Source organism: Pseudophryne corroboree, assembly GCF_028390025.1.
Source record: "Pseudophryne corroboree isolate aPseCor3 chromosome 3 unlocalized genomic scaffold, aPseCor3.hap2 SUPER_3_unloc_60, whole genome shotgun sequence".
Classification (NCBI taxonomy): domain Eukaryota; kingdom Metazoa; phylum Chordata; class Amphibia; order Anura; family Myobatrachidae; genus Pseudophryne; species Pseudophryne corroboree.
Window position 1 is genome coordinate 35,685 of NW_026967553.1, and position 24,839 is coordinate 60,523.

At 47.0% G+C, this 24,839-nt stretch overlaps 1 protein-coding gene across 1 annotated transcript in view; it reads left to right on the top strand.

Moving 5' to 3' along the window:
• The first annotated feature begins 5,665 nt into the window (after positions 1–5,665).
• The window catches only part of LOC134984539 (oocyte zinc finger protein XlCOF6-like), a 139,232-nt gene continuing 120,058 nt past the window's right edge, over positions 5,666–24,839 (top strand). The window contains exon 1 of the mRNA XM_063950100.1: positions 5,666–6,709. Coding sequence (XP_063806170.1) covers positions 5,704–6,709 — 1,006 coding nt within the window. The 5' untranslated portion in view covers positions 5,666–5,703. The remainder of the gene's footprint in view (positions 6,710–24,839) is intronic.

Below are 24,839 nucleotides of genomic sequence, written 5' to 3' on the forward strand. Positions count from 1 at the left end.
AGTAGCAGCATCTCGCAAACGCCAACTCTTTCCTAGGCAGGCTACGCTTTGTATCACCGCTTTCCAGAATACGCACACAGCTGAAAACCTCTTACGGCAACTGAGGAAGATCATCGCGGAATGGCTTACCCCAATTGGACTCTCCTGTGGATTTGTGGCATCGGACAACGCCAGCAATATTGTGTGTGCATTAAATATGGGCAAATTCCAGCACGTCCCATGTTTTGCACATACCTTGAATTTGGTGGTGCAGAATTTTTTAAAAAACGACAGGGGCGTGCAAGAGATGCTGTCGGTGGCCAGAAAAATTGCGGGACACTTTCGGCGTACAGGCACCACGTACAGAAGACTGGAGCACCACCAAAAACTACTGAACCTGCCCTGCCATCATCTGAAGCAAGAAGTGGTAACGAGGTGGAATTCAACCCTCTATATGCTTCAGAGGTTGGAGGAGCAGCAAAAGGCCATTCAAGCCTATACAATTGAGCACGATATAGGAGATGGAATGCACCTGTCTCAAGTGCAGTGGAGAATGATTTCAACGTTGTGCAAGGTTCTGATGCCCTTTGAACTTGCCACACGTGAAGTCAGTTCAGACACTGCCAGCCTGAGTCAGGTCATTCCCCTCATCAGGCTTTTGCAGAAGAAGCTGGAGGCATTGAAGAAGGAGCTAACACGGAGCGATTCCGCTAGGCATGTGGGACTTGTGGATGCAGCCCTTAATTCGCTTAACAAGGATTCACGGGTGGTCAATCTGTTGAAATCAGAGCACTACATTTTGGCCACCGTGCTCGATCCTAGATTTAAAGCCTACCTTGGATCTCTCTTTCCGGCAGACACAGGTCTGCTGGGGTTGAAAGACCTGCTGGTGACAAAATTGTCAAGTCAAGCGGAACGCGACCTGTCAACATCTCCTCCTTCACATTCTCCCGCAACTGGGGGTGCGAGGAAAAGGCTCAGAATTCCGAGCCCACCCGCTGGCGGTGATGCAGGGCAGTCTGGAGCGACTGCTGATGCTGACATCTGGTCCGGACTGAAGGACCTGACAACGATTACGGACATGTCGTCTACTGTCACTGCATATGATTCTCTCAACATTGATAGAATGGTGGAGGATTATATGAGTGACCGCATCCATGTAGGCACGTCACACAGTCCGTACTTATACTGGCAGGAAAAAGAGGCAATTTGGAGGCCCTTGCACAAACTGGCTTTATTCTACCTAAGTTGCCCTCCCACAAGTGTGTACTCCGAAAGAGTGTTTAGTGCCGCCGCTCACCTTGTCAGCAATCGGCGTACGAGGTTACATCCAGAAAATGTGGAGAAGATGATGTTCATTAAAATGAATTATAATCAATTCCTCCGCGGAGACATTGACCAGCAGCAATTGCCTCCACAAAGTACACAGGGAGCTGAGATGGTGGATTCCAGTGGGGACGAATTGATAATCTGTGAGGAGGGGGATGTACACGGTGATATATCGGAGGGTGAAGATGAGGTGGACATCTTGCCTCTGTAGAGCCAGTTTGTGCAAGGAGAGATTAATTGCTTCTTTTTTGGGGGGGGTCCAAACCAACCCGTCATATCAGTCACAGTCGTGTGGCAGACCCTGTCACTGAAATGATGGGTTGGTTAAAGTGTGCATGTCCTGTTTTGTTTATACAACATAAGGGTGGGTGGGAGGGCCCAAGGACAATTCCATCTTGCACCTCTTTTTTCTTTTCTTTTTCTTTGCATCATGTGCTGTTTGGGGAGGGTTTTTTGGAAGGGACATCCTGCGTGACACTGCAGTGCCACTCCTAGATGTGCCCGGTGTTTGTGTCGGCCACTAGGGTCGCTAATCTTACTCACACAGTCAGCTACCTCATTGCGCCTCTTTTTTTCTTTGCGTCATGTGCTGTTTGGGGAGGGTTTTTTGGAAGGGCCATCCTGCGTGACACTGCAGTGCCACTCCTAGATGGGCCCGGTGTTTGTGTCGGCCACTAGGGTCGCTTATCTTACTCACACAGCGACCTCGGTGCAAATTTTAGGACTAAAAATAATATTGTGAGGTGTGATGTGTTCAGAATAGGCTGAAAATGAGTGTAAATTATGTTTTTTGAGGTTAATAATACTTTGGGATCAAAATTACCCCCAAATTCTATGATTTAAGCTGTTTTTTAGGGTTTTTTGAAAAAAACACCCGAATCCAAAACACACCCGAATCCGACAAAAAAAATTCGGTGAGGTTTTGCCAAAACGCGGTCGAACCCAAAACACGGCCGCGGAACCGAACCCAAAACCAAAACACAAAACCCGAAAAATTTCCGGCGCTCATCTCTATGCGGGACCCCCCAAAATGAAGCAGCTGAGTGACCCCAGGGCAACACAAAAGTGAAAAAATATATAGTGAAAAAGTGAAAATAGGTTAGTGAGAGAGGCTGCTGAAAACAGCAGGGGTAAATTAGTGAGAGGTAATGAAGGGTGAGATAAAGTAGTGAGAGGTAAAGTAGTGAAAAGTGAAGGTAGGAAATGAATTACATTGAAACAAAACACACGATAGGGATGAAAGTAAATATGAAAATAAGTGTTAGTATGTGTTGCTCCTGAGGCAAAACAGCCACAACAGTCCAGGGGGACCCACACCCCGGAAATGCACGCCCATCTGATAATCCAATATACATTTGTGCAGGACTCACCTTGCTCTGCATGCAGTCTAAGAAATGTCAGGAACCTAATTAAAACCAATATATAGGACAGGTGGGCGTGGGTGCTACCACCAGGCAGAAGGGGTCTCTGGCCTTCTATTGTGTATGTGAATACACAGCATTAGGTATACAGGGGAGGGGTCCTGGGGTGCACACCGGTAATGAGAGGTGCGACCCTGCGGAGACCTTTCAGTAGAACTGCATACAAAGAAAAAGGTTGCAGGTGCACAATTCAAACATTACCAATTTATTAATAATAATAGCAATAAAATTTTGCATTTTAAGCGAGGTTCTTCGCATAGTTATGGCCATAAGTAACGGCTTGCCCACCGCGTCCAGGTGACCTCACTAGTCGGGCAAGTCCCTAACATTTTGGGGGGTACAAATCTAGGGTGCGGGACCCCCCAAAATGAAGCAGCTGAGTGACCCCAGGGCAACACAAAAGTGAAAAAATATATAGTGAAAAAGTGAAAATAGGTTAGTGAGAGAGGCTGCTGAAAACAGCAGGGGTAAATTAGTGAGAGGTAATGAAGGGTGAGATAAAGTGAAACCTGCTGAATCTTGTATGTGGCGTAAAAACAAGTCAATGTCACTCCTATCCATAGTATCTAAGTCCTCTAGAAAGGTCTCTGACCACTTTACTATGACTTTAGAAATCCACGTACAAGCAATAGTGGACCTTAAAGCCACGCCTGTAGCAGTGTGTAGTGAGTTGAGTGTAGTCTCAATCTTGCGGTCAGCCGGCTCCTTTAAAGCGGTTGAACCAGGGACAGGTAAAACCACCTTTTTAGAAAGCCTAGATACAGAAGCGTCTACTATAGGTGGGTTTTCCCAATTCTTCCTATCCTATTCAGGGAAAGGGAAAGCAAAGAGAATTCTTTTAGGGTCTGGAATTTTTTTCTCTGGGTTTTCCCAGTATTTTTCAAACAAGTAGTTAAACTCCTTAGAAGCAGGGAAGGTAAGCGAGGATTTCTTATTTACTGTAATATAAGATTCCTCTACTTGTTCCGGAACCTTCTCAGAAATATGCAAAACATCCCTAATGGCTTCAAACATTAGCGGCACCCCTTTAGCACGGGCTACACCCCCCCCCCCCCTCCCCCTACATATCCCTATCACCGTCCCCTGTATCAGAGTCGGTATCAGTGTCAGCTTGCATTATCTGGACAAGTGTACATTTTTTGGGGGTATATAGTTGGGGATTTAGATGAAGTAGTGGGAGCTGAATACTTCAAACCCACTACAGATTGTCTCAAAACCTGCGTCTCTTTCTCAGTATGTGACATCCTTGTTGAAATCTGGGATATCATTCCCCTTAAATAATCCACCCATGGGGGTTTGGAGTCAGAAGGCTGAGACAGCACATTGCAGTCCTGAGTAGATGGAATAGACTCCTCAGGAGAAGATACACACTCTGCAGCACAGGACACAGAGTCCTTAGACATGGTAATGTGGATATACACACTTACACACACCGGAAAATGTCAGACACAGTTTCCCCCAGAGTACCTTCAGAGAGTCACAGAGTATAAGGAGCCAGCCACACAGCGCCCCTGTAGGCAGTTATTATGATAACAGCTCGGCACTGACTAACTAACCTTAATAGGTCAGTGTCCTAGTTCCTATGATCTGCAGGGAGAAAATGGTGCTGGTGAGTGCTGGATCCGCTCTGAGGAAGCCCCGCCCCTTGTAATGTCGAGCGGCTTCCCGCACTAATTGTTTATACTGGCCTGAGGATTTTAGTGATAACAGGGAGATTAGCCCCTTTTAGCTGCGTGACCAGTGTAGGGTTTATCCGTGTTGGCTCAGGACGCCCCTCAAAGCGCCTACACTGTGTGTTGCTGAGCCTTCCTGGAGCGCAGCCTGTCAGAGCTGCGCTCCCACCCTTGTGCCATCATACCCGCTGGTGACCCGCTAACTGGGCCACGGGCGCTATACTCACCACTCTTCTTTCTTCTGGCTCTGTTAGGGGGTAGCGGCCGTGCTTCGGGAGACAGCTGTCGCCTTGTGGGCTTGTGATCAGCACCCTCAGGAGCTCAGTGTCATGTCAGCGGAGTAGAGAGCCATTAACTCTTCAGGAAGTTGGTTCCTACTCCCCCCCTCCCCTACTAAGTCCCACGAAGCAGGGAGGCTGTTGCCAGCAGCCTCCCTGTACCTAACTAACAATAGAAAATAAAAAACTAAGAAAACTCCTAGGAGCTCCCCTAGCTGTGACCGGCTCCTCCGGGCACATTTTCTAAACTGAGTCTGGTAGGAGGGACATAGAGGGAGGGGCCAGCCCACACTATTAAACTCTTAAAGTGCCAGTGGCTCCCAAAGGACCCATCTATACCCCATGGTACTAAATAGACCCCAGCATCCTCTAGGACGTAAGAGAAAGTAGTTTATAACCTAGCAGATGATGATGATTACAGGGTATTATATGGTGTATTGCATGTAAAATACCTTGTTCCACACCTACTCTGCTGTAGCAATATACCTTATATAAGGGCGAGTAACACATGTACAGGCTTACCAGCGTATGAGCACACACATAAAGGAATGCTACCTTACCAATGCTTCCAGGAGTAACGTTAGGAGACATTTCTCTGATCCATCAGCTCATATGACTGATATTATTGTTCATCTAGTATCTCCAATTCATACGATATGTTCCCCATCCATTGTTTTACATTGGTGCTGACATAGGACTTGGTGAGTGACTACGTCTCCATTTATACTTCATGGTTAGTTACCAGTACAAGAGAGAGATATATCTAAGTCTTATTATAATATTACATTTGTTATTGTGAGTTCTCAGGAGGGTGGACACAATGATAGTCTGAGACACAATATTATAAAGCCTTCATTAAAAGTTATGTTTTATTATACACACACATTTACAATTAAGTGTCCCAGAGAGTCGTCTTCTATTGTTTACAAGATTAATGTTGTTACAGAAAATGTCACATTTCCATAATGTATTTTATTTCCAGCAGATGGTCACACAAGCAGGAATATCTCAGAAGGACATCTAATGTTATCCCCGGATTGTGACATAAAAGATAATGACAGTAGACAGGATTCTCCAGGAGATAACCCCATTACCCCAATTATACATCCAGCTCTATCAGCTGATCCCTCTGATCCTGGGAAATGTTCTCCTGATCACTCTGATATTGGTGCATCTGTTACAGCTCTGACAGTAGATACAGTGTTTCCCTGTTCTATAGATGCCAAATGTTTTACACAGAACACAAAGCCTATTAACCCACACACAGGTAAGGCAGGTGAGAGGCCATTTCTATGTTCTGAGTGTGGGAAATGTATAAGTAAATCACATCTTGTTTTACATCAAACAAGTAACACAGGTGAGAAGCCATTTCCATGTTCTGAGTGTGGGAAATGTTGTGTAAGTAAATCACAACTTGTTACACATCTGCGCAGTCACACAGGTGAGAAGCCTTTTCCATGTTCTCAGTGTGGGAAATGTTTTGCACAGAAATCAGATCTTGTTAAACATCAGAGAAGTCACACAGGTGAGAAGCCATTTCCATGTTCTGAGTGTGGGAAATGTTGTGTAAGTAAATCACATCTTGTTATACATCACAGAAGTCATACAGGTGAGAAGCCATTTCCATGTTCTGAGTGTGGGAAATGTTGTGTAAGTAAATCACAACTTGTTACACATCTGCGCAGTCACACAGGTGAGAAGCCTTTTCCATGTTCTCAGTGTGGGAAATGTTTTGCACAGAAATCAGATCTTGTTAAACATCAGAGAAGTCACACAGGTGAGAAGCCATTTCCATGTTCTGAGTGTGGGAAATGTTGTGTAAGTAAATCACATCTTGTTATACATCACAGAAGTCACACAGGTGAGAAGCCATTTCCATGTTCTGAGTGTGGGAAATGTTTTGCACAGAAATCAGATCTCGTTATACATCACAGAAGTCACACAGGTGAGAAGCCATTTTCTTGCTCTGAGTGCGGGAAATGTTTTACACAAAAATCACAACTTGTTACCCATCAGCAAAGTCACACAGGTGAGAAGGCATTTCAATGTTCTGAGTGTGGGAAATGTTTTGCGCACAAATCAGTTCTTGTTAGACATCAGCAAAGTCACACAGAAGCCATTTCTATACTCTGAGAAATAAATCTGCTCTTGTTGCACACAATAGACATCACTCAGGTGAGGAACTATTTTATTTTGGAGTATACTCATCATTGCCATGCGTTGTTCTTTAAGGTTCTTATCCTATCTCCTATGCTTTTTGCAATAAGGTGGTAACAGCCTTATTGGGGAGACAGGGTGGGTGGCAGTAGTGGGTGTGACTGGTTGTGGCAGTAGTGGGTGTGACCGGTTGTGGCAGTAGTGGGAGGAGATGGGACAGGTGGCAGTAGTGAGGAGACAGGGCGGGTGACAGTAATGGCGGGAGACGGGGTGGGTGCAGTAGTGGGGGGAGATGGGGCGGGTGGCAGTAGTGGGGGGAGACAGGACGAGTGGGAGGAGACAGGGCAGGTGACAGCAGTGGGGGGAGACAGGGTGGGTGGCAGTAGTGGAAGGAGACGGCGGGTGGCAGTAGTGAAAGGAGACTGGGTGGCAGTAGGGGGGGAAGACAGGGCGGGTGGCAGTGGTGGGGGGAGACAGGATGGATGGTCACAGTACAGTACCAGGGGCTGCTGGAGGCAGTAAAGAGGTGTATGTGTTCCGCACAGAATCAGTTGATAATTAGACTTAATGATGATTATGCTTCCTTATTTCTAATTAATCCCTTGTATGTGTTACTGTTATTTGCTGTGTCAGCCTTTATGTGTGTTCTGTGTAATAATCCTGAAAGTAGTGCTGCTACCGATCTCATATCATTTGTAGTAACTTGGAAAAGATGAGATATGAGGTGCACTCTGGAAGCTTATAGGGGGTTAATCAGAGATGAACACAGATGTGACATCACGCAGCCCCCCGGAAAATGGTCCCGGCCCACACGCATTTACCCCTCAGAGATGCGACCGCAATGTGTGTGTCTGCGCAGCCGCTGCGCATATGCATTTTGCCACCACCAGCAAACTGCTGTGGACCGCTATTGCGGCTGGGTCTGAATGACCCCCATAGGGTTTTGGCTCTCCTGATATGTATCTGTTTTACTTGCCTGCAATACTATAATGTAACTTGAATTGTTTCTGTGATTTAAAGGATATTTTATCCATGTTGTGCAGAGTAAAGTATTTTTCAAGTTTAAAATATAGAGAAAAATCTGTGTATTAAAGATATGAAATAAAGTTGTTTAAAAACAAAAGATTTCCGTTGGGTCTTTTTATGTGTCTGTGTATTATCTTATTTCCAGATAATTGTCGCTATGGTGACAGAAACCATTTCCTATTAATGTGTCACTTGTATTGTTACTTTTGTGTCCAGCGGGTGGGCTCGGAAATGTTATCCTTTTCCTCGTAGCCCCAGTTGCTGGAGAAAATGAAGGAGGAGCTGGTGACGGGTCACGTTCCGCTTGAGCTGACAATTTTCTCACCAGCAGGTCTTTCCACCTCTGCAGACTCGTGTCCGGAAAGAGAGATACAACGTAGGCTTTAAACCTAGGATCGAGCACGGTGGCCAAAATGTAGTGCTCTGATTTCAACAGATTGACCACCCTTGAATCCTGGCAAAGCGAATGAAGGGCTCCATCCACAAGTATTTCCGGGGAAGTCGTTAAGTCTGAGGGACTATGCACAGGCCCAAATGATAATTGTTTTATGATCCTTCTATGTATGAACCAACCGATAGAGGGAATAATTCGAAAGTGTTAATACCAAAGATTAGCTAATCTGGTTGGAGGTGCGCCATTAAGCAAATTGCAATGACTGGTTAGGGGGTTTAGAAAAAAATGCTTGTGGGCTTATATCTAAAAAAGCCTTAATATGTGGTGCACTCTTTTTTCTTTATGTTTCATGAATAAATTAAAACATAACTTTAATTATTTTTATTTAAGAAAGATTTTTCAATAGGCATGACGTAAGGCAATTGATTGTCAGCCTGGAAAGACAAAAAATGAATGAAAGATATACAATAATTTATATACCAGCACTACCTATGTATGGGTATATGTGTAGAGCAATAATTGATATAAGCAAGTAAAATATAAAAGGAATTTAAACACAGGTTTTATTTATCAAATTTATGAGATCCTTTCACAACGAGATTGTGATCTCAGAAAAAAACTGTTTTACAGCTGCTCCCTGCAGAGCGTTACTACTGCATACAACCTAATTGCTCCCTGCAGAGCATCACTACTGCATACAACCTAAGTTCTCCATGCAGAGCGTTACTACTGCATACAACCTAAGTGCTCCCTGCAGATCGTTACTACTGCATACAACCTAAGTGCTCCCTGCAGAGCGTCACTACTGCATACAACCTAAGTGCTCCCTGCAGAGCGTCACTACTGCATACAACCTAAGTGCTCCCTGCTGAGCGTCACTACTGCATACAACCTAAGTGCTCCCTGCAGAGCGTTACTACTGCATACAACCTTAGTGCTCCTGCAGAGCGTTACTCCTGCATACAACCTAAGTGCTCCCTGCAGATCGTTACTACTGCATACAACCTAAGTGCTCCCTGCAGAGCGTTACTACTGCATACAACCTAATTGCTCCCTGCAGAGCATTACTACTGCATACAACCTAAGTGCTCCATGCAGAGCGTTACTACTGCATACAACCTAATTGCTCCCTGCAGAGCGTTACTACTGCATACAACCTAAGTGGCCTTTCCTGGTAACCACTAAGTCTTACAATGACCACTTTGTTACTACCCGTAGCATATCACACGTTAAGACAGTGTTACTCCCTATACTGTATAACAGTGGGATCATACTCACAGGCACAAAGAAACATATATGTACAATTCAGCACATATGTAATAATATTGGGATTGAGAGGAAATGTTTTCCTATAACAAGTATATCATTGTAAAACCCTGTACCAGAGCAGAATCCTCAATCACATGTGTTACCCATTCAGTACATATATAAATTGATAATTGACCACATCACAAAGATATGCACATTGAATAAAACAATATTGTTGGTAATAAAAGGTGTTCTCCTGTGACTGAGCATATCATGTGTAACCCTGTAACAGAGCACAGTTCTCTAAGGCATGCATATCCAATTCTACACATTTGTATCACTTCTGTGACAATATTGTTATTGAGAAGGGATATTCCCTGTAACAAGGTATACAATATGAAACCCTGTCACAGAGCGAGGTATACATTATATTATCCCAAGGTTAGTGCATAGATAATATCCAGCTTTCTGCCTGTTTCATTCCAAAGGCCTGCTAAGTTGTCCCAACATGTATCTACACAATACTATTGCCAATCACTGAGTGACGCCTGATATAAATATAAATCAGTCAGATAACGAGTAGTAACCAGTGACTAGTAATGACGTCTGTATGTAATGAGTCCACAAATCAGGAGAACCACCATTCTGTATCTCCAGCACCCGCTACAGAAATATAACATCTGAAGAATGAATGAGGCTGGGGAGAGAGTAGCAGCCTGTAATAATGATAATATATGCTGTTATATATGATAGAGATCCTTCCTCTGATAGATATAAAGAAGCTCTGGTGTATATAGGCTGAATCCCCCTTCTACTTTTATCCCATGTGCCGTGGGGCAGTGACTGGGAACAATGAGAGCAGGGAAAGCACCAGCACCAGAGCAGAAGGAAAGATAAAGTGCAGCAGCTTCAGCTGTCCCCGGGATCAGTCGCTTCCTCCCCTGTTGCGGGTACACATTGCAGAGGAGGTGAGCGGTGTCCTGGGAATGAGAGAGCCGCTCTGAGTACCTGCCCGAAATGCTGGCTGCAGTGTCAATGCCGCTGGGAATCTGTAGCGCTGTGCAGAGAGCGGTGTCAGTACCACTAGGAGACATGTAACGCTGCGCTGGGAGCTGCTCGAGAGCACAGACGCCGGGTCGGGTTTGAAATCCACACACCCAGAGAGAGTGTACGTCTGAGCTTCCGATGACGTACGTTTCATGTTTGCTTCATCACATCGGTGCCTGGGTTTTACAATGATATACTTGTTATAGGAAAACATTTCCTCTCAATACCAATATTATTACATATGTGCTGAATTGAACATATATGTTTCTTTGTGCTTGTGAGAATGATCCCACTGTTATACATTATAGGTAGTAACACGGTCTTAATGTGTGATACACTACGGGTAGTAACAAAGTGGTCATTGTAACACATAGTGGTTACCAGAAAAGGCCACTTAGGTTGCATGCAGTAGTAACGCTCTGCAGGGAGCACTGAGGTTGTATGCAGTAGTAATGCTCTGCAGGGCGCAGCTGTAAAACAGTTTTTTTTCTGAGGTCACAATCCCGTTGTGAAAGGATCTCATAAATTTGATAAATAAAACCTGTGTTTAAATCCCTTTTCTATTTCACTTGCTTATATCAATTATTGCTCTACCCATATACCCATACATAGGTAGTGCTGGTATATAAATTATTTTATATCTTTCATTAATTTTTTGTCTTTCCAGTGTGACAATCAATTGCCTTATGTCATGCCTATTGAAAAATCTATCTTAAATAAAAATAATAAAAGTTATGTCTTCATTTATTCATGAAACAAACAAAAAAGAGTGCGCCACACATTAAGCCTTCTTTAGATATTAACTCTCCATCCACAAGTCCCACATACTTACCGGAATTGCTCTGTCTTAGATACTCCTTCAATTTTTCCAGCTGCTTCTGCAAAATCCTGATGAGGGGAATGACCTGACTCAAGCTGGCAGAGTCTGAACTGACTTCACGTGTGACAAGTTTGAAGGGTTTGAGAACTTTGCAAAACACGGGAATCATTCTCCATTGCGCTTGAGTCAGGTGTATTCTTCCTCCTTTGCCTGTATCCAGTGGCGCAACTAGGGGTCCACAGCCACTGCGATCGCTTGGAAGTGCGCAGGGCTGCTGGGCGCCCTAGCTCCCACCACTCATTTTTGCTGGGAAGGACATGGAGGGCACATCGCGTGTCTCTCCTGTGTTCCTCCTGGATCTCCGGCGGCAGCGGCGTGTATGTTTAAGGAAGTGCCCATTTGTGAGCTCTGATTGGCTTACAAACTGGCACTTCATTTGACAGACACACCGCTGCCGCCGGAAACGCAGGAAGGACTCAGGAGAGGCGCAGCTGTGCCCTCTGTGTCCTCCTTCCCAAAACTCACAGCACGGCAGCGGGGATAGGGGGGTCCATGGCACGGGGGGAGCATATTTGTCACTAGGGGGCATATTTGGCACTTGGGGGAGCATATTTGGTACTGGTGGTATATGTGTACCTAGCACTGGGGTGGGCATATTTGGCAGCGGGGGTATATGTGTACCTGGCACTGTGGGGGAATATCTGGCACTGGAGGCATATGTGGCACTGGGAGCACAGCCCTAGCAACAATCATTACCCCCTGGTTACAAGCACAACACCCAGCTCATTAAATCCCAGGCAACAAACATTACCCCCTAGCAACGAGCATGACACCCAGTGCATGAAACCCCTTGCAACAAATATTATTACCTGGCAAAAAGCTTGAAACCCAGCACATGATACATCTGGCAACAAACATAACACCTACCGCATGAAATCCCTGGCAACGAGCATGAGACCCTGAGCATTAAACCCCTGGCAATGAGCAGGTAATTTAAAAGTAATTAGAAGCCTTACTTTAGGACTTAATGTGTAATGGGCATTACGGTGTGTGGCATAATGTATCACGGACATTGCGGTGTGTGTCATAATGTGTAATGGGCATTACGGTGTGTGGCATACTATATCACGGGCACTGTGGTATAATTTCTCAGGGGCATTGCAGAGTGTGGCATAATGTATAATGGGCATTGCGGTGTGTGGCATAGGGTATAATGGGCATGCGGTATGTGTCACAGGAATTACGGTGTGTGGTATACTATATCATGGGCATTGTGGTATGTGGTATAATGTCTCGGAGTCATTGCAGTGTGTGGCATAATGTATCATGGACATTGCAGTGTGTGGCATAATGTATCAGGGGCATTGCAGTGTGTAGCATAATGTATAACGGGCATTGCGATGCCTGTCATAATGTGTCACAGGCATTACGGTGTGTGGCATAATGTGTCAGGGGCATTATGGTATGTGGCATATTGTGTCATGGGCATTATTGTGTGTGGCATAATGTCTAAGGGCCATTGCAGTATGTGGCATAATGTATCCTGGGCATTACTATATGGAGGTAAAATGGCAAATAATGTAAGGGGCATGAATCAGGAGTAATGTTTTCCTGTGGTAGTCAATGTCTGGGCGTGCAGGTTGCAAAACTGGGGTATAAGGTAGTCTTTTCCTGCAATGACACACCCCTTTATGCAAAGCCATGCCCCTTTTTGTGGTGCGCGTCTTTGCTAGAGCCAATTATGGGGGGTGGGGGGAGGGGTGCCAGAGAATATTTTGGTTTGGGGGGGGAAAAATTCTAGTTACGCCACTGCCTGTATCATAGGTGGACGTATAGGCTTTAATGGCCTTTTGTTGCTCCTCCATCCTCTGAAGCATATAGAGGGTTGAATTCCCCCTCGTTGCCACCTCTTGTTTCAGATGATGGCAGGGCAGGTTCAGGAGTGTTTGCTGGCACTCCAGTCTTTGGCACACAGTGGCTGAATGTCAAAAGTGGCATGCAATTTTGTGGGCCATCGACAACATCTCCAACACGCCCCTGTCGATTTTAAAAAAAATTCTGCACCACCAAATTAATTGTATGTGCAAAACATGGGATGTGCTGGAATTTGCCCAGATGTAATGCATGCACAAAATTGGCGGCATTGTCCGATATCACAAATCCCCAGGGGAGTCGTAGGAAAGTGGGGTAAGCCATTGTGCGATGATGTTCCTCAGTTTCCGTAAGAGGTTGTCAGAGGTGTGCCTCTAACAGAAACTGGTGATACACAGCGTAGCCTGCCTATGAATGAGTTGGCATTTGCAAGATGCTGCTACTGGTGCCGCTGCTGTTTTTGCTGTGGGAGGCAAAAAATCTACCCAGTGTACTGTCACAGTCATGTAGTCCTTAGTTTGTCCGTGGTTAAGTGGACATTGGGTACATCCGCATTTTTAAGGACACAGAGGACAACTTTTCTTAATGTCCCTGTACAGTCTGGGAATCGCTTGCCTAGTGAAGTGGAATCTAGACGGGATTTGGTACGGGGACACAGAATGTCCATCAACTGTCTGAAATCACAGTGCACTAATGGCAGATACCGGACGCACGTCTACCACCAGCATAGTTGTTATGGCCTCAGTTATCCGCTTTGCAACAGGGTGACTGCTGTCATATTTCATTTTCCTCACAAATGACTGCTGGACAGTCAATTGCTAAGTTTAAGAAGTACAAGTGGTCTTCTAACTTCGCCCCTGGGAAGACGATCGACTCCCAGCAGCAACAACAGCAGTGGAAGCAGCAGCAGTAGGCATACCACTCAAGGATCCCCCAGAGGAATCCTGGTTAGGAGAGGACTCGTCAGTCATGGCAGTGACATGGCCTGCAGGACTACTGACGTTCCTGACTGAGTAGGAAATTGACGTTGAGGGAGTTGGTGGTGTGGCTTGCAGAAGCTTGGGTACAACAGGAAGAAGGGATTTAGGTGTCAGTGGACTGCTTACGCTCTCACCCAAAGTTTCTGAACTTGACAATGACTTCTGATGAAAGAGCTGCAGGTGACATTTAAGGGAGGATGTTCCTAGGTGGTTAACATCCTTACCCCTACTTATTACAGATTGACAAAGGCAACACACGGCTTGACACCTGTTTTACAGATTTGTGGAGAAAAAATTCCAAACCGAAGAGGTGGCTTTTTTGTATTTTGCCCAGGCATGTCAATGGGCTTTCTCATCCCATGGACAACAACTGTCTCCACTGGTGCCTTATTCAAACCAACACATCATCATCAGAATCCTCATGGTCAACTTCCTCCTCAGCGCCAGCTACACCAATATCCTGCCCATCCTGGTGTACATCTTGTTAGGCGCGGCGGTCCGTGGCGCCCCTCCGACGGTTGCCGAGCGATGGTCACGGCCGCCGCACCTCCCTCTTCGCCCGACTGGCACCTAGCAATGCCAGGGCGCCGTGCGTGCTGTAGCCACCGGTTCCCTGGAAACGCTAGGACGCCAGGCGTCCACAGCCGCCGGGACCATGGCAACGGGGACGCCGCTGGCGGACCGCGTTCCCCGTTGCCAGATACTGATTGTACCTGATTAGTTGTTCGTGCAGCAGGGCAGCTGCACGACAACTATCAATTAGGGTCTGGGGGCTGGTCTTGCTGGCTCTTCTGTTATTGGTCAGCAGGGCCTTTTTATTGGAACCAGCACATTGCAGCCTCGCCGGTGATAGCTTCCTGTATGCTGTTCCTGCCCTGCAGAGTTCATTGTCCAGCGTGCTGTTATCTGGTTGATCCAGCTCCCTGTGGTCCTGAGTCCAGGAGTTCAGAAGCCGGTCGTGGGAATCTTTCCAGTTCTCTAGTTGAGTGTACCTGTAACAGTCATCGCGGGGTTCTCTCCCGGCTTCGTGAGTAGCGGCTTCTGACGCGTCTTGCGGCCTTGGTCGCTGAGTCCTTGTGTTCATTTGTTACTGGTGTTTTTGTGGAGGTTTCCGCTCTCACTTTCCTCCCGGTACATGACGGTGCCGTGTAGGGTGTGGACAGTGGAACCTTTGTTGTTCTTCTTCTTTGGTGGCGTGCTGCACATATATTTAGTTTTAGGTTTCTTAGTAGCCCCTAGGCTTCTGTTTGCTTTAGTTAGAGGTCCCCTTGTTATCATCCCGTCTCGGTTCACGACTTGTCTCACATTAAGACCTGGGGGCATCGGAGTTGGGCTGACCTAATCCGCCCTCCAAACGAGGCTGCCGTAGGCCCAAGAAACCACAGTCTCACAGGCGTAAACTGACCACGTGGGTGAAACAACGGAGGTAGGTTGCTAGGGGTTACCATCACACCTGGCCATTATTTCAGCGTCATGTTCTGGTGCTTTGGAGTTGCTACACTACACCTCTTTGTTCAGAGCACCAAGAATGTAACAGTCAGAGGTACCGGAAGGTCCCTCTGCCTTCCTGCACTCTCCCCCTGTGTCTACCATGCTGCCAATCGCTAGTGATCGGTCAGCATGGCAGGATCTCCCCCTCCAGTGGCTGCAGACAACGGCAGCCGCTGGGAGTCGAAATTACCCCTCCCCCCCCAAAACCACCCCCAGACCCACCCTGTATACCTGCAGGCTGTACCGACTTTCAAAATGAAAGCCGCAATGTTCCGATGGTCGTGATGTTCCCGATCAATGTTTCGATGTTTGAAAAAATGTAAAAATAAATAAATATTTTATTTCCTTTTTTTTTTTACTAAAATCTTTTGGAATAGGGTTAAATTCATGTTCTTCACCTAATTCACTCATAAAAAACCCGACAATTTCAGAGAGGTTTTCGGCGAAATAAATCGTCAGTTAAGTGGTTAATGAAGACAAAGATACCTTTATGCACACAGCTGGTGTGACTTATCTGTGAGCTGGGGTACGCTGTTTTTTACACACACCATCCTTCTCTTTCTGGGGATACGGTGGGCTGAGCCAAGATCATCTACTTGCAGACAATTCTACACATTGTGTGTTTCATTTTTCTCTTACATCCTAGAGGATGCTGGGGTCCAATTTAGTACCATGGGGTATAGACGGGTCCACTAGGAGCCACTGGCAGACTCAGTTTAGAAAATGTGCCTGGAGGAGCCGGTCACAGCTAGGGGAGCTCCTACGAGTGTTCTTAGTTTTATTATTTTATTAAAGTTTAGAGTTTGTTGTTTTACAGGAAGGCTGCTGGCAACAGCCTCGCTGCTTCGTGGGACCTAGTGGGGGAGTAGGAACCAACTTAATGGAGAGATAATGGTTCTCCACTCCGCTGACAGGACACTGAGCTCCTGAGGGTGCTGATCGCAAGCCCACGAGGCGACCACTTATTCCCGAAGCATGGCCGCCACCCCCTTACAGAGCCAGAAGAAAGAAGAGTGGTGATTATAGTGCCGGCATCCCGGTTACTGGGTCGCTGGCGGGTATGGCGGCACAAGGGTTGGAGCGCAGCTCTGACAAAGCTGCGCTCCTGGAAGGCTCAGCAGCATACACATGCAGCACTTAAGGGGCGCCTGAGCCAGCACATTAACCCTACACTGGTCACATAGTAACAGGGCCTAATCCCACTGTTATCACACACAAATCCTCAGGCCAGTATAAACAATAAGTGCGGGAAGCCGCGCGCCATTACAGGGGGCGGGGCTTCCTCTCAGCGGATCCAGCACTCACCAGCGCCATTTTCTCCCTACAGATCATAGGAACTAGGACACTGACAGGGAGCGCTGCCCTCCCTATTAAGGTTAGTCAGTCAGTGACGGGCTTTTATCATAATAACTGCCTACAGGGGCGCTGTGTGGCTGGCTCCTTATACTCTGTGACTCTCTGAAGGTACTCTGGGGGAAACTGTGTCTGACATTTACGTGTGTGTGTGTGTGTGTGTGTGTGTGTGTGTGTGTGTGTATATCCACATTACCAAGTCTAAGGACTCTGTGTCCTGTGCTGCAGAGTGTGTATCTTCTCCTGAGGAGTCTATTCCATGTACTCAGGACTGCAATATCCTGTCTCAGCCTTCTGAATCCGAACCCCTGGATTCCTTAAGTGGAATGATATCCCAGATTTCAACAAGGATGTCACATACAGAGAAAGAGACGCAGGTTTTGAGACAATCTGTAGTGGGTTTGAAGTATTCAGCTCCCACTACTTCATCTAAAACCCCACCTACATACCCCAAAAAACGTACAGTTGCCCAGATAATGCAAGCTGTCACTGATACCGACTCTGATACAGGGGACGGTGATGAGGATATGCAGGGGGGGGGGGGGTGTAGCCCTTGTTAAAGGGGTACAGCTAATGATTGAAGCCATTAGGGATGTTTTGCATATTTCTGAGAAGGTTCCGGAACAAGTAGAGGAATCTTATATTACAGTAAATAAGAAATCCTCACTTACCTTCCCGGCTTCTAAGGAGTTAAACTCCTTGTTTGAAAAATCTTGGGAAAACCCAGAGAAAAAATTCCAGATCCCTAAAAGAATTCTCGTTGCTTTCCCTTTCCCTGAAGAGGATAGGAAGAAGTAGGAAAACCCACCTATAGTAGACGCTTCTGTATCTAGGCTGTCTAAAAAGGTGGTTTTACCTGTCCCTGGTTCAACCGCCAGAAAGGAGCCGGCTGACCGCAATATTGAAACTACGCTCAAATCACTATACCCTGCTACAGGCGTGGCTTTAAGGCCCACTATAGCTTGTGCGTGGATTTCTAAAGCCATAGTAAAGTGGTCAGGCACCTTACTAGAGGACTTAGATACTATGACTTGTTTTTACGTCACAAACAGGATTCTGCAAATTTCATGGTAGAGGCCATGAAGGACATTGGCCTGCTTAATGCAAGGGCTACTTCCATGGCAGTGTCCGCGCGCAGTGGACTCTGGGTACGCCAATGGTCTGCGGATGCAGAATCCAAGAAAAGTGTGGAGAACCTGCCCATCACAGGTCAGGCACTATTTGGGGACGCATTGGATGTGTGGATTTCCACAGCGACTGCGGGTAAGTCGTAATTTCTTCCCTCTGCACCAACACTGGCTAGGAAATCTTATCCTACGTCTACACTGCAAAATTTAAAAAATCCAAACCGACCCCACCTTTAGAAGAGGAAATCCAGTAAACCTACACCAACAGGTTCCCAGGAACAGAAGTCAGGCTCTGCTTCCTTCAAATCTTCAGCATTACGGTGGACCTCCCAACCTGGAGATCGGGCAGGTGGGAACGAGACTAAAAGATTTCAGTCACATCTGGGCGTCATTGTGCCTGGACCCCTATGTGACAGATATTGTTGCCCAGGGGAACAGACTGGAGTTTCAGGAACTCCCACCTCACAGATGCTTCAAATCAGGCTTACCAGCTTCGCTAACAGAAAGTGCTATCCTACAGGAAGCCATTCAAAAATTGGTACGAACAAATGTCATTGTTCCAGTTCTACCTCACCAAAAAAACAAGGGTCATTACTCAAACCTGTTTGTGGTACCGAAACCGGATGGTTCGGTGAGGCCTATACTGAACCTGAAGTCATGGAACCCCTACTTAAGGGTTTCCCAATTCAAGATGGAGTCTCTGAGAGCGGTGATCTCAGGTCTGGAAGAGGGGGAATTCCTAGTATCCCTGGATATCAAGGATGCGTACCTTCACATTCCTATCTGGCCACCTCACCAGGCCTATCTGCGGTTTGCACTACAGGACTGTCACTATCAGTTCCAGACATTACCATTTGTCCTCTCAACAGCACCGAGGGTGTTCAACAAGGTCATGGCAGAGATGATGCTCCTTCTCCGCAAACAGGGAGTGAACATAATTCCATATCTGGACAATCTGCTGATAAAGGCATCTTCCAGGGCAAAGCTGTTGCAGAGTATTTCTCTCTCAACTCAACTACTCCGGGATCATGGGTGGATCCTGAACCTTCCAAAGTCACATTTGGCACCGACAAGGAGACTGCCCTTCCTGGGGATGATACTCGACACGGAAGTGCAGAGGGTGTTTCTACCGGCGGAGAAAGCATTGGTGATACAATCAATGGTCCGGGATGTCCTGAAGCCAACCTGGGTATCAGTTCATCAGTGCATTCGCCTTCTGGGAAAAATGGTGGCCTCCTACGAGGCTCTACTATACGGAAGATTCCATGCACAGTTCTTCCAGCTGGATCACCTGGACAAGTGGTCGGGATTACATCTTCACATGCGCCAGCGGATATGCCTGTCACCGAAAGCCAGGATTTCACTCCTATGGTGGCTGCAAACTTCTCACCTGCTTGACGGCTGCAAGTTCAGGTTTCAGAACTGGATTCTTCTAACCACAGATGCAAGAGGTTGGGGAGCAGTCACCCGGGGAAAAACTTCCAAGGAAGCTGGTCAATTCAGGAATATGTCCTTCCGATAAACTTTCTGGAACTAAGGGCCATATAAACAGCCTTCTACAAGCGGCACATCTTCTGCAAGATTGTGCCCTTCAGGTTCAGTCAGACAACATCACAGCGGTATCCTACATAAACAGGCAGGGTGGAACGAAGAGCAGAGCCGCAATGTCAGAGGTAACAATAATCCTCCTCTGGGCGGAAAGGCATGCGGTGGCACTGTCGGCGGTCTTCATTCCGGGAGTGGACAACTGGGAAGCATACTTCCTCGGCAGACACAATCTCCATCCAGGAGAATGGGGCCCCCACCCGGAGGTATTCGCAGAGGTAACAAGCCGGCGGGGTGTACCTCACATAGACATGATGGTCTCTCGCCTCAACAAGAAGCTTCAGAGGTACTGTGCCAGGTCAAGAGACCCACAAGCAGTGGCGGTAGACACCCTGGTAACTCCGTGCGTGTTCCAGACAGTGTATGTGTTCCCTCCACTTCCACTCATCCCAAGGATTCTCAGACTGATAAAAAGAACAAGAGTTCAGGCAATTCTCATTGCTCCGGACTGGCCAAGACGGGTTTGGTATGCAGATCTTCTGGAATTACTGCTGGAGGACCCAAGGCTTCTTCCTCTTTGCGAGGACCTTCTACAACAGGGGCTGTTCACCTATCAAGACTTACCGGTGCTACATTTGACGGCATGGAGGTTGAACGCTAGATATTAGCTTGGAAGGGCATTCCGAACAAGGTCATTCCTACTCTGATCAAAGCTAGGAAGGGGGTAACGTCTAAGCATTACCATTGGATTTGTAAAAAATATATGTGTCTTGATGTGAATCCAGGAAGTTTCCAACAGTGGAGTTTCAACTACAATGTTTTCTCCTCTTTTTGCAAGCAGGTGTGGATGTGGGCCTATGCTTGGGAACCATTAAGGTCCAGATTTTGGCCTTGTCCATTTTCTTCCAGAAACAATTGACTGCTCTTCCTGAGGTTCAGACATTCTTGAAAGGAGTTCTGCACTTTCAACCACCCTTTGTGCCTCCTACGGCACCTTGGGATCTTAATGTGGTGCTGCAGTTCCTGCATTCGGATTGGTTCGAACCTTTATAGGAAGTAGGCTTAAAGTTTCTTACTTGGAAGGCAGTCACTCTGTTGGCATTGGCATCTGCACAAGGGGTGTCAGAATCGGGGGCATTGTTGCACAAGAGCCCCTACTTGATTTTCCATGAGGATAGAGTTGAGCTCAGAACGTGTCAGCAGTTTCTTCCAAAGGTTGTGTTGGCTTTTCATATCAACCAATCTATTATGGTGCCAGTGGCTACTGACAACTTGATTACCTCAAAGTCCTTGGATGTTGTACGGGCTTTGATAATGTATGTGAAACAAACTGCTCGTCACAGGAAGTCAGACGCATTATTTGTACTTTTACGATCCCAACAAGATTGGGTGTCCTGTTTCTAAGCAGACCATTTCACGCTGGATCAGACTTACTATCCAGCATGCTTATTCTACGGCGGGATTGTCGATTCCAAAATCTGTTCAGGCCCACTCTACCCGTAAAGTGGGTTCTTCAGCTTTGCAGAGCAGCTACTTGGTCAGGGTCAAACACGTTTGCTAAGTTCTACAAGTTCAATACTTTGGCCTCTGAGGACCTCAAGTATGGTCAATCAGTTCTGCAGGAACCTCAGCACTCACTCTCCTGTACTGGGAGCTTTGGTACATCCACATGGTACTAAATTGGACCCCAGCATCGTCTAGGACGTAAGAGAAATCAAGATTTATGGTAAGAACTTACCATTATATCTCTTTCTGCGAGGTACACTGGGTTCCACAGGGAATAACATCGGGTGTAGAGTAGGATCTTGATCCGAGGCACCAACAGGCTAAAAGCTTTGACTGTTCCCAGAATGCATAGCACCGCCTCCTCTATAACCCCGCCTCCATGCACAGGAGCTCAGTTTTGTTAACCAGTACAGTGCAGTAGCAGGTAAAAGAGACAACAACCGTTAGAAGCCACATACACCACGGGGGTCATTCCGAGTTGTTCGCTCGCAAGCGGATTTTAGCAGATTTGCTCATGCTAAGCCGCCGCCTACTGGGAGTGAATCTTAGCATCTTAAAATTGCGAACGATGTATTCGCAATATTGCGATTACACACCTCGTAGCAGTTTCTGAGTAGCTCCAGACTTACTCGGCATCTGTGATCGTTTCAGTGCTTGTCGTTCCTGGTTTTGACGTCACAAACACACCCAGCATTCGGCCAGACACTCCTCCGTTTCTCCGGCCACTCCTGCATTTATTCCGGAAACGGTAGCGTTTTTTCCCACACGCCCATAAAACAGCCTGTTTCCGCCCAGTAACACCCATTTCCTGTCAATCACATTACGATCGCCAGAACGATGAAAAAGCCGTGAGTAAAATTCCTAAGTGCATAGCAAATTTACTTGGCGCAGTCGCAGTGCGGACATTGCGCATGCGCATTAAGTGGAAAATCGCTGCGAAGCGAAGATTTCTACCGAGCGAACAACTCGGAATGACCCCCCACATTCTCACGACAGGAGAAGGTGTCCGCAGCTAATGCCATACCAACCCAAAGAAGCTAAGTGCGTCAGGGTGGGTGCCCTGTGGAACCCAGTGTACCTCACAGAAAGAGATTTAACAATGGTAAGTTCTTACCATAAATCTCATTTTCTGCTGCGGGTTACACTGGGATTCACAGGGTAAAACATTGGGGATGTCCTAAAGCATGGGAGGGGACGCACTGTAGCAGGCACAAGAACCCGGCGTCCAAAGGAAGCATCCTGGGAGGTGGATGTATCAAAGGCATAGAACCTTATGAACGTGTTCACTGAGTACCACGTAGCTGCCTTGCACAATTGTTCAAAGGTGGCACCACGGCGGGCCACCCAAGAAGGTCCACCAGACCGAGTAGAATGGGAATTGATAGTTGCAGGAGCTGGACGACCAGCCTGTACATAAGCATGTGCAATCACCATTCTAATCCATCGGGCCAGGGTCTGCTTATGAGCAAGCCAGCCACGTTTGCGAAAACCAAACAGTACAAAGAGAGAATCAGTCTTCCTGATGGGAGCTGTCCTCTTCACATAGATACGGAGAGCCCGTACCACATCCAAAGACCACTCTTTGGAAAACAATTCAGGAGAGACAAAGGCAGGAGCCACAATCTCCTGATTAAGGTGGAAAGAAGACACCACCTTAGGTAGGTACCCGGGACGTGTTCTAAGACCCGCCCAGTCACGGTGAATAAGCAGATAGGGGAACCTACATGACAAGGCACCCAAATCCGACACCAGTCTAGCAGAGGCAATGGCCAGTAGAAACAACACCTTAAGAGAAAGCCACTTAAGGTCAGCAGATTCAAGAGGCTTAAATGGAGACTCCTGTAATGCCTCCAGAACCACGGATAAATCCCAAGGAGCTACAGGCGGGATGTAAGGAGGTTGAATCTGCAACACACCCTGAGTGAAGGTATGAACATCAGGTAGAGTCACCATTTTTCTCTGAAACCAAACCAAGAAGGCAGAAATTTGAACCTTGAGGGAGGCCAGATGAAAGTCCAGGTCCTGTTGCAGAAAGGCCAAAAGTTTGGCCGTACTAAACTTGTAAGTGTCATGATTGTTAGTGGCGCACCAAGCAGAGTAAGAATTCCAGACCATATGATAAATCCGAGCAGAAGCCGGTTTACGCACCTTCAACATGGTATGAATGACCGCCTCAGAAAATCCTTTGGCCCTCAGATCCGAAGCTTTAAGAGCCACGCCGTCAAAGCCAACCAGGCCAAATCCTGATACACACAGGGGCCCTGAACGAGGAGATCTGGGCACTGCGGAAGTAGAAGGGGACGCTCTATCGAGAGACCGTGAAGACCGGAGAACCAATGCCGTCTGGGCCACGCTGGAGCGATCATAAGGAGGATTCCTCCTTCTTGCTTGAACTTCCTTATTACTCTGGGCAGAAGTGACACCAGAGGGAACACGTATGGCAGCCAAAAGTTCCATGGAATTGCCAGTGCATCTACGAATGCTGCTTGAGGACCCCTCTGAATACCGGAACCTTGTGATTGTGTCAAGACGCCATCAGATCCACATCTGGTAGGCCCCACTTGTCCACTAGGAGTTGAAACACTTCTGGATGAAGGCTCTACTCTCCGGCGCATACGTCCTGACGACTGAGGAAGTCCGCTTCCCAGTTTAGGACCCCCGGAATGAACACTGCCGATATGGCTGGTAGATGGCGTTCCGCCCACTGAAGAATCCTTGATACTCCCCTCATTGCCATGCAGCTTCGAGTGCCGCCTTGATGATTTATGTACGCCACCGTGGTGGCGTTGTACAACTATACTTGAACAGGTCTGTTTTGTACTAAATGCTGGGCCAAATTCAGTGCATTGAACACCGCCCGAAGTTCCAGAATGTTTATCGGGAGGAGAGACTCCTCCCTGGTCCACCAACCCTGAAGGGAGTGTTGCTCCAACACTGCGCCCCAACCTCGCAGACTGGCATCCGTCGTCAGAAGGGCCCAGTTGGAGATCCAGAAGGGATGACCCCTGCTCAAACAATGGTCCTGCAGCCACCAACATAGTGACAGACGGACCTCCGACGACAAGATTATGTGAGACCTGATCCGGTGAGGCAGGTCATCCCATTTGGCAAGAATCAGTTTCTGCAGAGGGCGAGAATGGAATTGAATGAAAGCCGACACCATGAGACCTAGCACTTGCATTGCCGGGTGTATCGACACTTGCGGAAGAGATAGGAAGCATCGAATCCTGTCCTAAAGTTTCAGGACCTTTTCCTGAGACAAGAACAACCGCTGGTTGTGAGTGTCCAACAATGCCCCAAGATACACCATGCTCTGAGCAGGGACCAGGCTAGATTTTTTCCAGTTCATGAGACACCCGTGGGCTTACGTAAACTGGAGCGTCAAGTCCAGATGACGAAGGAGAACATCTGGGGAATTTGCCAGGATCAATAAGTCATCCAGATACGGGAGGATCCTGACCCCTTGATGGTGGAGTACAGCCGTCATTACCGCCATGACCTTTGTGAAGACTCGCGGAGCCGTGGTCAAACCAAAAGGTAAAGCCCGAAATTGATAATGGAGGTGGCCTAAAGCAAACCTCAGGTATTGTTGA